The 13,466-nt window shown below is 35.4% G+C and overlaps 1 protein-coding gene across 2 annotated transcripts in view; it reads left to right on the forward strand.

The window, feature by feature from the left end:
* The window catches only part of msh3 (mutS homolog 3 (E. coli)), an 81,689-nt gene that overhangs the window by 48,550 nt on the left and 19,673 nt on the right, over positions 1-13,466 (forward strand). For both annotated transcript variants that reach the window (XM_067407563.1, XM_067407564.1), the window contains exon 21: positions 7,156-7,342. In XM_067407563.1, the coding sequence (XP_067263664.1) occupies positions 7,156-7,342 (187 nt within the window). The remainder of the gene's footprint in view (positions 1-7,155; positions 7,343-13,466) is intronic.

A 13,466-nucleotide genomic window follows, 5' to 3' on the forward strand; every position in this document is an offset into this window, starting at 1 on the left:
ATCCACATATGTGACCCGTCACGGAAACCAGGGACACAAGTCGGCAGCACAACTATTGAGCAAACTGAGAAAGAAGCGTTTTTTTTTTTTTTTCAAAATTGGTGATTTTCATTTTTTTGCAGAATCTGTTAGTTGAGATCATGAAGAAGCATCTCGTGTTTTAGATAGCAGTGTTGGTTTAAAGCGTACATTTTGAGGTTGAAATCGGCTTGTTTTTCAGAGATTCTATCTCGCAGTAGGGGCGTGTCATTGTCTGTTTGTATTTCCATACTGGAATCGGATACGCCAGCTTTTGTTTCTTTTGTTATTGCCACCGCTCTCCAAGGGAAGCGTGGCTACTTAGTATGCAGCGCTCTGGCCGACTCTAGCTTATATCAAAATTTAATGAAGATGGAATCTGCAAAGAATATCTCAGACGAGCTGAACCGTGGCCGTTACACCGAAAATGTTTTGAAGTACAACATATGGCTGGATTCTTTAGCTGCGGAAAAAGAGTGGCAGGACATGCAAATTATTGGACATTTAGAGGCAAACAGACGCATAGTGCCAACTTCGGAGATGGTTACATCCACAAAGAAGACCCCGGCAAAGAGAAAGTGTGCCCGAACAACTTATTTCATTGGAGGCAACAAGATCTTTTCTGTTTCTTATGGGGTGAGTTTCCATAAACATAAAAGTTTGTCGTTTTGTGTTCATTCTAAGAACACATAGGCTACACGTTATCTCATGTGTCTATTGTTATTAGCTAGCTCAGGACTGTCGTTTTAATTGTAATCGTTAGCATCGTATCACTTGCCAAAACCCCCATTACTATAATGGGCTTTTAGATGGTAATGTTAGCATGTTAATTTGAATAACGCTTCAACTGCTTGAATTGACTGGTGTGAATGACTTCATGTAAACCTTACTATTCTTGAATTGAATGTGACGCTAATAATTTTAGCCAGTTACTACTTCTTAACAAGGATTTACTAATGTAATAGTAAATTCCTACATAAGTAAAAGTATAAAGTATCCCGTTGCGTCTGTCGTTGCTATGCAACCATGCAGCTTACAGGGGTATGGCTTATCTAAATGAGATGTAAATGAGCCCTATTGTCACTCCCAGCAGGTGAGAACAGGCGAGAACTGCAAAATCTTTAGGTCATTTTCTGCCCTTTGAGCTTTTTTGAGTGCCTGCCTTCAAATGGCCACAACTTCTCCAAATATTATCAGATTTCCATGTGTTACACATCGTTGGAAAGCTTGGAGACTACACTTTCAGAACCAACTTGTGTCCCTACTTTTCGTCACAAATGTGAAAAAGTAACTTGCGTTACTTATTTGAAAAAGTAACTCAGATATTTGGTTGTAAATTAAAAAAGTAATGCATTACTTTACTAGTTACGAGTTATCTGATTACGTAACTCAAGTTACTTGTAATGCGTTACCCCCAACACTGCATGTGAACACATGGAAATCATGTAAGTGCAATATTTTATTTTATTATTATTCATTATTTTAGTGCAGTTGTTTTGACTAATGGGAAACAGAGTTTTTTGAGATTTTAATGACGTTACAAAAGTAATGATGATTGCCAGTCTGATGTGTCAAATGTTGCATTTTTATTTATTTATTTATTTATTTATTTTTTTATATTCTTGCCAAAGAGCGAGAGAGAGATTATCCTACTGCTCATAAAACATTCACTACTAGGCCTAAGAGATATAACCAGTTTAGATAGAAAGGATCTCAAGCTGACTAGCTGAAGACGTTATTGTAACTCTACCCATTAATAGACACGGAACTTCCTTGAAAATAAATAAATTCCAGCACAACACTGGATGAACCCATAATTTACATGACCCTTAGCAATACATAATGCTTTACAATAAACTCTGGACTGCTACATATGGCAATTTATCTGTTCAATAAAATACCTTACTAACCTGTTGAGTAATAAAAACTCTGCGCTTTTACAACATTTCAAATCCCTACGTTTTGGCGATCTCTGTCGCAGTTGTTATCTTTTTGACAGCATACTCTCCTCTTTCTAATTTTGTTAAATGGATGATTCTCCGGAGGTTGGAGATGTAGTGTGCTCCATATCAAACTTTTTTGCCACTCCCACACTATACACACCTCAAAGTAGCAGGAGCTTTTTTTTAATGCAACCAATTAGAATGGTCGAAAAAGTATCAAAGAACAGTCCAGTAAGGTGTGGGAGTCACTATCAATCACCATTGGAAGGTGCGACTTCCTTTTCTGATACATGGTCACAGGAGCACAGGGTGTGAGAAGAAGGCAAGATTATTTGCTTTAGTAATCTTATTTAAAATGACATGAACTGTAAATACTGTGAGTGTGTATGAAGGTGTAGAGAAGCCTTTTGTCACGTTTTATGAAGTTTTTTTTTATTTTGCATGTTCAGAAATTAAATTTTTCTTTTCGTTGCCTCAGGGCAACGTTGTGCGATAAGGAGTATTTTTCAAGGATGTCTTGGACAATACCTCACATTGGCAAATAATATGTGACAAAAAGGGAAGATGCAGGGTTCCTGAGTGCACAGGAACACCCAAAGTGATGGGCAAAAAAATGTAACAACACCTCTGTTTCACAGCACAGAAGAACTACTTTTTGATGTTTCGTACAGAGTGAAATCTCATTACATGAAGTACATTATATAAAATGACACCCTACATCAGTGGTTCCCAAACTTTTTAGAGTGGAGTACCACCTGAAGGGATTACCATACTTCTGTGTACCCACTCTCTTCCACTTCGACTGCAGTCACACCTTTACCATTAAGGGACAATATTTGCCCCTTAAATTGATTTTCCAGTGCATTTTTTTAACCTTTATGAATAACTGTATAAAATAAATGTTTTTTAAAAAAAAAAATTCAATAGAGAAATATGCAATGATTGTAAAACTAAGTAAAACTTTTAAACATAAAAATAAATCCACCAGTAGGTGGCAGCAAGTCACTGTTTTTATGAATGAGTCATCGAGTCATTCATTCAGTAACAAAGCAAATGGCTGTGAATTAATCATTGAATCATTGACTCTCACGATTCGTTCAAAACCGCAGAATTGTTCGCGAAACAGACGTGTGTTGTAGTTCTGCTGTGGTTTTCGTTAGAACTATTATTTCATTGCAAAATAGAGTAAATACTGACAGTACTGTGTTTAAAATGTATGTTTTGTTTTTTGACCTGTTGTATAATAATGCACGTTTGCAGTCATGTGGATATTTGGGAACAATTGCATTCTTGCTCGTTATCATCATTAAATACAAGAACTCACACAAGGTATGTTTTTGTATTGGAGAACGTTTGAGTCATAAATCGAAATTAATCCACTATCTGTGTCCATATGTCATGCGAGTAAGTGCTAAATCCCCACTTTTACAAAGGTGCATTGTCGAGAACGACAGTAATTTAGCGCGAATCAGCAGACTGCACGCAATCTATCATGTGCATGCTGCTTGTGTGGATACAGTCATTTTTGACTGCAAATGATGAGGTAATTTGATTAAATGTACTTGATTTACGGCATTTTGGCAGTTAGAAATACATGCTTGATTTTAATATTATTTTAAGGTAGAATTAAATGAACTACTCAGAATTTGTTCGAGTACCCCCTTTTGTCACCTCATGTACATGTACGCGTACCCCAGTTTGGGAACCACTGCACTGCATGATACAAACCTATGCCTGTATCAAATCCAATATATCAGTGAGTTTCAAGTGTTTTTTCAATAGCTTTTGCTATTTGCGCAAATGTAAACTAAAAATATATTAAATGAAGTCTCTCATTCACAACTATAAAAGTTTGCCCAATTATGATGACTTCCGCTTCTAAGAAACCCAGAAATGTGAAAAGGGTCTATTGTAAAATGTCAAAATTCTCAAAATTATTATTTATCAATTTATTTTTTTCAATTATTATCGCATTGTGTGTCAACTATTCAGGCACAGAAGCAGAATATCGTCATATTTTTAATAATACACCCATGATGACTATTTAAACTGCAAAAGTCTACAAGGTCCAGAGCGTCTGTGTGAGTCCTTGATCGGACAGGCTTTTTTTTTCCCCCACTGATGGAACACTTTTATTATTAAGTGGCGCACTTAAGGTTTGGAAGTGCTTCCCTCTTTTTTTTCTTTTTTTTTTTGGAGGGGGGGGATGGAAACAGGAAATTAAGTGCAATGCAAAAAAATACATGAAGCATTAAATTAAACCTTTTAAAGTGAAAAGATAAATATTTTGTAATAAAGAAAAAAATTTGTCATCTAAAATATCTAAATCATATTTTTATAGTGCTGTCTGACCTTTATTGTGGTTATGGCTGTTTTTTTCACCTGAGATTGCCAGCAGCCTGACTGATTCACTGCAGAAACATCTTATTGCTTACGTGAGCAGTTTTGAATTGTTTCTATAAGAAAACATTTATTGTTAATATTGGGGGCCCTATTTTAACGATCTAAACGCAAAGTGTTTATAATTTATGTGTAAAAAAAACAAAACAAAAAAAAAAAACACATTTTTTATTATTCTGATTGTCATAGTTATCAACATGATTGCAACATCCTTATAAAAGTTCTAATTGCACTTGACTCAAAATGGAATTGTGGTTTTGCAGCTCAAGCTCTGTTCCCAAGTGAAATCTATTGACAAAAACTCTGAAGAAATACATGAAAATGAAATGCATGTAGTCACAACGTTTGGATGTTAAAATACAAGAAAACAGAGACAAATATAAAAGCAACAAATGGAATGAAAATGACATTTTGTTGCTGTGGCTCATAGCAAAGCAGACTACAGATACCATCTGTGTTCTCTCTCAAGCGAAGCCAAGAGCTGCACTATCAGCTGAAGCTTCTCTGTGATGTTTTATTCAATTAAAAAAAAAAAAAAAAAAAACTAAGATGAACCCTCTTATCAGGATAATGGGAATGTTTTTCAGATTAGCTGTTAACAAAGGATAATTCTGGGATCTGGGGATCTTTGAACATGACCTATAATGGCTGGCACATTAATTGGTTCATATTTTGTGTAATGTCGTTGTAATTTGCCTGAATAAGTGAGTCTTTGCATTAGGGTTGTGCCGATAGATGATGGTATCGTGTATCGACAATAATGACTGATGTCTTTGACGATATCAAGACGATAATTGGCTCGTTTTCCCATTAACGTATTAAATTGTTTTTATTATTGTAATGACATCACCACATAACCACACTTGTGACACCTTGTATGAGGATTGAGGACTCCTCAATGAAAATGTTTTTAAAACAGACAAAACTACATCCCACATCAAAATTGAATTGCAAGGTGATCTATTCACAAATTGTCGAGTGCTTGTTATAAAAGAGACGCATTATTCGTATACATTTAGCATTGTTGTTCATCAGCATTTTGTTTTCATAGCACAATAACAAAACATTTGAATGACACTAATAGCACAAATTATAATTTATTATTATTAATAAAAATAATATTATTATTGCTAAAATTATATAGGCCTAATAACAGTCTTTATTGTGCTGTGTTGTTCAGAACTAATCAGTAATCTATGAAAATCAAAAGCAGCTTCAAACACCAACTTAAAAAAAAACAAGAAATATTGATTTGTATCTTTTTTTTCACCATTATTAATGTATGGTCCACAAGAGAAATATTAAGCCAATAAATATAGTTGATATACTGTTATCAGCATAGATGTATTTAGCTCTCATCATGTCCCTTTCACTTTTAGAGAATAATTGACTGTGGTTTGAGACTCCTTCACCTACATATTTGACAAATTGGATGCATGATATCCACAGGCTTGCCTTTTGGGTGAAATATTTCAATGCAACGTGACGTTTTTCTTTATCACCAACTCCATTTTTGCTATCAAAATGATAGAAAAAGATTCTTATCTCCCATGATAATAAAATGCAATGCAAGTGTATAATTAAATAAACGAGTAAATAAATAAGTATATTAATGATCAAATAAATACCTCCAAACCCTGATATGACTATTGCTTTCCTACTAACCATTGGAAAAAGAAAAAAAAAAACAAAATCCAAACATTAACACTGCTTAATACAGCAGTTTAAGAGCAGGTACAAACATACCCTAGAGGTTCTTTCACCTCTACATTGTGATTTTTCAACAGCGTCTGCTTTTTCTTGCACTCTCAGCATCTTATGATATAATGAGCCACTGCATTTGTCTAAAACATGTGATCTTGGCGTGGTGGTTCATATTTGATTGTCGAGCTCCTTGAAAAATGTTCTCAGCTACCAACCAGTTTTTTTTTTTTTTTTTGTACTCAAACACTGGGTAGTCATTACTTTTCCAGGCAATGCAAGAGTAAGATAATTTAAGAGTATTTGTAGGTCTTTTTCATAATCATCTGTCTCTCATTAGTGGATATGAATTGGTCTTAACATCTGTAATGCTGACTCTGGCCTGTGTAATGAGGCTTAACTGCTGGAGAACAATGAAGAACCATTCCAACACTGCAGTTTCAAAAGCTATTTGTAACTTACAAGTAGCTCTGTTTAAAATTATTTTAAATTGTGACAACGCTAATGGTTTGATCAGAGTTAAAGGGATAGTTCAGCCAAAAGTGAACATACTGTATCATTTACTCACCCTTAAGTTCCAAACCTTTATGACTTAATTTCTTCTGTGTAACTCAAAAGGTGATTTTTAAAAAGAAAAGAAAAGAGAAGAAAAAAAAAAAGCTCAACCTGGCCACATTTTCAATATATTAAAAGTGATTAAGACAAAAATTGTCAAAAATTTGCCATGACCATGGTCTCAAAATTATTCCCTATACAACTTGCATTTCGGTTTACTCATCACACTTCATCACTTCAGACAATTAGGAATTTAGTACACAAGTACTATATTCCATATGGATCACTTTAATGATACTTTATGGTTATTTTGCATCCTTTTTAAAGCTTGAAAGCTTTAGTCTCATCCATTTGTAATTGTATGGAAAAGAGTGACTGGCACATTCTCTGAATTTTCATCCATGTTCCACAGAAGAAAGAAAGTCATACAGGTTTGGGATGACATGAGGGTGAGTAAATTATGACAATATTCACATTTCTAGTAAGCTAATGTTTGTTCACAGACTAATTTAAGTTTTACTGGTCTTGGTTCTGACAGAATGGGTGCATCTGACAACATCTCAAGGGGCAGGAGCACCTTTATGGAGGAGCTTGTGGAAGCATCAGATATTTTGGCTCGTGCCACGTCCCGCTCCCTGGTCATCCTGGATGAACTGGGTCGAGGCACCAGCACTCATGACGGCATCGCTATCGCCTATGCTACCCTAGAGTCCTTCATCAGAGATGTAAGTGAGACTGAAAGACTTGGAACCCTTGCTTGGCAAATATACCTAAAGAGAAAGGCTGTGATTGTGACATGTTTTCATGCCAGATTATAACAGGCCATATAGTAACACAGTTCATCCCGAATGACTTGTCGTATAATTATTGGAGGGAGATTCACCATGCTTCAGCCTGTGGTTATGTGCTCTGCTTGCAGGCTAAATAGAAGACTGTTATTTCAGTAATTCTACAGTTCTCAGGTCACTGCTACTTTGGATTGAACCCACCTCCCAAATCCTTAACTCCAATGCTGTGTGGCGAGCCAAGCCCATTAATCTGCCAACATTTGGCCGTTTTGAGTATATCGGCATCAGTGTTGTATCTGCCTTGAGTCCGTTTGAAAATGTCAATGCATAGTTTATATATGTATCTTTATTTATTTTTATATATTTAGGCTACATTTTGTGTAAAATGTGTTCACTTAAATTCAGCAATGTGTAATCTTGTTTACTATCACTAAATTAGCGAAATTTAAATGATAAAAAACTAAATAGAATATATATAATCAGGGGCGGCGCCAGCCGATTTTGCCGGGGCTTCAGCCCCGAATGTTTTGAGTCAAGCCCCGAATGTAATGACTGTCACTGAGAAAATTGAAACTGGACAATAGCCTATGTAAACCCCCGAAATCATAAGTTGCTTTATTTCATTGCGCTTTGGCTTTGCATATACTGCATACAGCCTGTACAAATAGACCTTAAAAATAATCTAGCCTATAGAATACATTTCTTTGCTGTTGGTAGCCTATGGGCTACTCCGTTTCTTCCTCTCTGTTGAATATGCAGCAGGTAGGGGAGGAGCTAGCACAGTCAACCGCAAGAGTGCGAGACAGTCAGCAAGCAGGAATTTCAGGTTAGAGGTTTCTTAACAGTGCTCTCAAAATATAATTTTTCTTAACACATCTCTCTATTAAAATACGTTAAGCAGTTCAATACCGCTTTTCTACAGTATCCGACCATACACCGGCCGCGCTTTCTCTCTCTCGCACATTTGCGCACGCGATCAGCTGGTGATGATCAAAATAAAAGCTCAAGGATTTATCTTTTAAAAAGAAATGAGTACAAAAGTATTGTAAAATAAGATGTTTGAACCCTTTTTAATGTCCAGGTACAAGTCAATGCTGTTTCTTTGTTCAATTTGCACACTGTACATGTGTTGAAGCTCTTAATTTTGAGTTTCCAGAGTGCACCAGATTGATGCATTTAACCTTAAAATGTACAAAATTTTCTCCCGGGGGAGCATGCCACCGGACCCCCCTAGAGCTGATACGTTCAATAAAGTTTTACAAATTACAGTGTCAAATAATGTACATTTTCTGAACAAGAATACGACAACAAAAGCTCCTTTCATGTCAGTAAAGCTGTTAATAGAAAATTAAAATGTCTTTGGACAAACATAGATTTGGGCTAAGCCCCGAATGTTTACAATGTCTGGCTCCGCCCCTGTATATAATCAATAAATGTGTAGAAAAATATAAAAAAATATTTTATATAAGATGGCTGGAGCTGCCCCCTAATGGTCTACCAGATGTTAGTAGATGAGTAGAGGCTTAGTCGACCAAATTTTAATTGGTTGGTTAGTCTCAGAAAAAAAAAATATCTTCACAGGAAGTGGGGAAGTCATGCAGTCCATTAAGGACAGACTGTTAACATGGCTAGTCCAAGTGGTAGGAAATCCAGGCAGGAAATCCAAACATTTACCTATCATTCATCAACCTCAAACGTGGCTTATCATTTGAAACTTTTAAGTAGTAGCCTAATGTTAGCCATTTTACATGGCTGCTCGCTCTAACGTTAATCTAGATAAATGTGTGCTATTATTTGGTGCATATCAAAGTCTTCATGTGGAGTGTGGAAGCTAAATTAGTACCGTGCTTAATGCATGACATTACGTAAACTTTCTCATCATGAACGTGAATAGTCGACTGATGGCTTAAAATAAAGAATACCAATGGACTAGGAAAATGTTTAGTCAGGGGCAGCCCTAAAGATGTTGGTTTTGGTTATTAAAGTTGCAATGAAATGGTAGAAAGTGTAACAGACTATCGAAAATCAAATGTAGGACGGAGACATTGTTCTATCTGTCGGTTGTTGACTGGATTTTGAGATGTGGGTGTCATGCTCAAAAATGAATATGAGCTTACAGTCCATTGTGGAGGCGTTGGATTTAAACGGAGTAAATGATTGGAGAAGTCCGGCATTCTTCGCCAGAGAGAAGTCTGGCGTTTTCACTGGAAGGATTAATGGATTAACCATTCACAGTGAGATCTATTAAATGAATTTTCAAAACATTAAATTCAAAAAACATTGACTATTTAAATATCTGCTTAAATATCCATTTATTTTTCTTTAAATAAATCTGAATTTATTAATAACGTCACAAAGTTGCGTTGCTTTTATGTGATAAAAGTTAACCTTTCTTCATCATTTTCATTTCAGTCATTTTTTGATTTCTCCTCACTCAAAACTGATCATAAAATATAAAGTTGTGACTCTTGAGAGGATCCACAGAACGTTAAATGAAAGGTTTTTAGTTCTTTGACCACTTGACCACATTAGACGTTAAAATGACATTCTGTGGGGACAGCTGTGTTTACCATCGCAGTACATTTACTCTGCTAAAAGTCTTAGACTGGAATCACAAGAAACAAAATTATGCCTTTAGTTAAAAGTGTGAACTTCATTAAAGCATTCACAGTTTTAATAACAGTTCTCTGGCATCTGGTAGCATTTGAATGTATGCCGTGCTATAATATGTCATAGTAGGTGCAATTCTGGCAGAAATTGAAAATGTTTTTCTTCCAACTGCTACAAGGTCAAAAATTCTCTGTTACTGGGTAGCAAGTCTTAATGGTTTATACTCCAAAACAAAGCATCAAGGGGATATGCTAGACTCAAGGGAGACTAATCCTCCCCAGACACAGAGAAAAAATATTTCATACCAGTCCATCCATTGGGACACAGTACATCTAGAGTCTCCCTGTTTATCCCCTGAGACACACTTGTTTAAATCTGCTGTGTATAGTTTTTTTTTATGTATAAAAACTCTGTAAATGTTCTGTGGTGGTTTCAAAACATTCTGTTTGTTTGATTTTCCCATTAATTGAAGCAGTGAGTTTGGTGGGAAGTGTGAGGAAACCTACTGAATTTAAATAATTCCTTTTCAGATTAATCAATCAAATATGTTGATTTACTGTTTATGCGGTATTGTCTTTTTTTTTTTTTTTACAGCATGTTCCGTGGGTATAAATTTAGCTACAAATGTTTCTCAATATATAAGTCACTTCACACTAATGTGAACACCAAATATTGCTGCCAAGTTAAATGAGATGTTTGCTAGTGAAATTGGCAATCATATCCTGTGTGTGGCAAATTAAAAGTGCTAATTAGTTGGATGTTGGCTGTAGTTGCTCATATTGAAGGTAAACGTCAGTTTAGATGCTGTGCTGGTGTTTGGGCTGTCAGAGGGTGGGCTCCTCTGGGTATTGCATAATATTGTGTGTCTCTATGGCATTGGCTCAGGTGCAAGATCTATCACTCTTTCTTTTTCTATTTTGCTCTCTTGTACTGATACTGCCTCAGGCTGGAGTTTATTTATTGGCACATGGATGGGCTTGTTTCCCACAACTCAACTGTGATACAAAATAGCCAAGGCATCGTTGCTTTTGTCTTCTCTTTAGATCGTTTTCACATCATTCTCCCTCTCTTCCATTCTTTTCCTCTTTCTCACTCACTATGAAATTTATTGTAGGGTACTTTTTCTTACGGCAAGTTAACATTTCTCCGTTGATTTTTGAAGTTCTTTGACTATTAGGCCATATTTACACTGTAGCTCTTGATGCCCAATTCCGATTAGTTGGCTATATCGGATTTTTTGATGATCAGCTTACAGTACATCATCTTTTAAAAGTGACCCATATTCGATAATCTCAGTGATCACCGTATCTTGGTGAAACAACCCAAGGTAGATGTACTGACCCGGAAAAGCTTAGGTCAAAAAAGAAGTAAAAATGGTGCGATTCGCAATGGATGCTGACAAAATAATACAAGTTTTTGCTTTCCGCGCCATCTTTAAAAGTCAGCAAAACATTGGGTTGAACTTTCGTCCTACATTGCGCCATTGAAAAGAGTTGTGATTGTGGTAGGTGTCTACCTGATTTGACGTCATTCTCCACCGTTGATTTTTCAATGACGTACGACTCCTATTGACAGGGGAATATTCGATTGGTCCACTTACATGCTAGATACAAATGCATGTATCTGATTCATATAAGATTTATTTTCACATATGAATGATGCCTGAAACCAATCTGAAAATATTGGAATTTATGTGCGTTTTTTCCTGCTTACATGTTCGTGGGTCATATCCGATCTGTGCCACATGGGAGGAAATAATCGTAATTGGGTCACTTGAACCATATAATGTAAATGTTTCCTTAGTCTCAGACAATCATCAACCTTTATAGGGGATGTGGCAACAGGCATATAGAATATTTGTGCATTCAATAAAGAGTATAAATGGTATAAATGTAGCTGAATTTCAGCTTGTTAATTTTGTCATGTCTGCACTTACCCTATAATGCCTCTACTGTATCATATTTGATACACGCATTTCTAAGGCCTCTAAATTATCAACATGATCAAAACATTGCTGAAAATCTACTACATGCCTTCCGTCATTTGATTGATAATTCATACTTTTTTAGTAAGTAAAAGGCCTTTAATTGTATTTAATTGTAAAGATGTCCACATTCAGTACATGTGTCTTTTTGCTTTGAATCTTTACCAATATTTATAAAGTAAATTAAAGAATTTTTATACTTTTATATTATTGGTTTATATTGTTGGTAATATTTCAAGATGAACATGAATATGTCAGGCTTTGCAAGTTTAATGAATTGTATGTTTCAAAGCGTTTCTCTTGCAAAAAAGGGTTCTAATTTGATAGCTGTTTCCCCTCACGTTTTCAAGTCACCTGTAACATCACGTCCCAGCTTCATATGATACAATCAAGCCTAAATGATCGTTTTTATACAAGTAATTTTTTTGGTCATAAAGCAGCTACAAGGAGTAAGGCATTTTGTTGGTTGCCTTTATTATTTCTTTGGCGTTCTATTGATTGTGGAAATTTCATTGGTCCAAAATCCCACTCTGCATAACTGCATATTAAACATCATATATGTTCTGATTGGGTGTGATTATGTCCCATGAGGGTACATGTTCACTTTCAGTGAGGTGAGACAAATTGCTTGACAAATTACTCAGTGGAAACGTGTCTCGCCTGGTTGGGACACAGTGTCAGACGGCACAGCCATGGGCCAATCACTGACCATCTGATGCATATTGCTCACAGAATTGGCATGAGCAGTTTGTTTCAAAGCTGTTGATGCATTATGGAAAACAAAATGACTGTTTAAAATACATGGTTGTGTTTTTTTTAAGGCAAGCATCATTTTACTATTGCTCATTGTTGGGGTTAAGGGTTTGTTCAGATGTTTTGTACAATTATTTTTTTTTTTTACTCTTACTTATCCTACCAACATTTTTTTTTAGTTAACTTAAGTTTTCTTAAACAGCTTGCTATAAAATAATTAGTTTAATAAAAAAAAAAAAATAATAACAAAATAATATAAGATTATTACTATCTATGTTACATGATTCTTCAGAAAGGATTCTAATATGCTTATTATTATCAATGTTGTAAACAGCTGTGCTGCTTATGCTTAATATTTTTGTGGAAACTTTTTTTCAGGATTCTTCAAAAGAACATAATTTATTTGAAATAAAAACCATAGCATTAGAAATGTCTATACTGTCATTTTGTATATCTTAAAGGATTAGTTCACCCAAAAATGAAAATGTCGTTCTACAACTTTCATTCATCTTCGCAACACAAATTAAGATATTTTTGATTAAATCCGATGGCTCAGTGAGGCCAGCATTCACAGCAATGACATTTCCTCTCTCAAGATCCATAAAGGGACTAAAAACATATTTAAAACAACAGTTCATGTGAGTTCAGTGGTTCTTCCTTAATATTATAAAGCAACAACAATAATTTTTGTGTGCCAAAAAAACAAAATAACGA

Source organism: Chanodichthys erythropterus, chromosome 13 (assembly GCF_024489055.1).
Source record: "Chanodichthys erythropterus isolate Z2021 chromosome 13, ASM2448905v1, whole genome shotgun sequence".
Classification (NCBI taxonomy): domain Eukaryota; kingdom Metazoa; phylum Chordata; class Actinopteri; order Cypriniformes; family Xenocyprididae; genus Chanodichthys; species Chanodichthys erythropterus.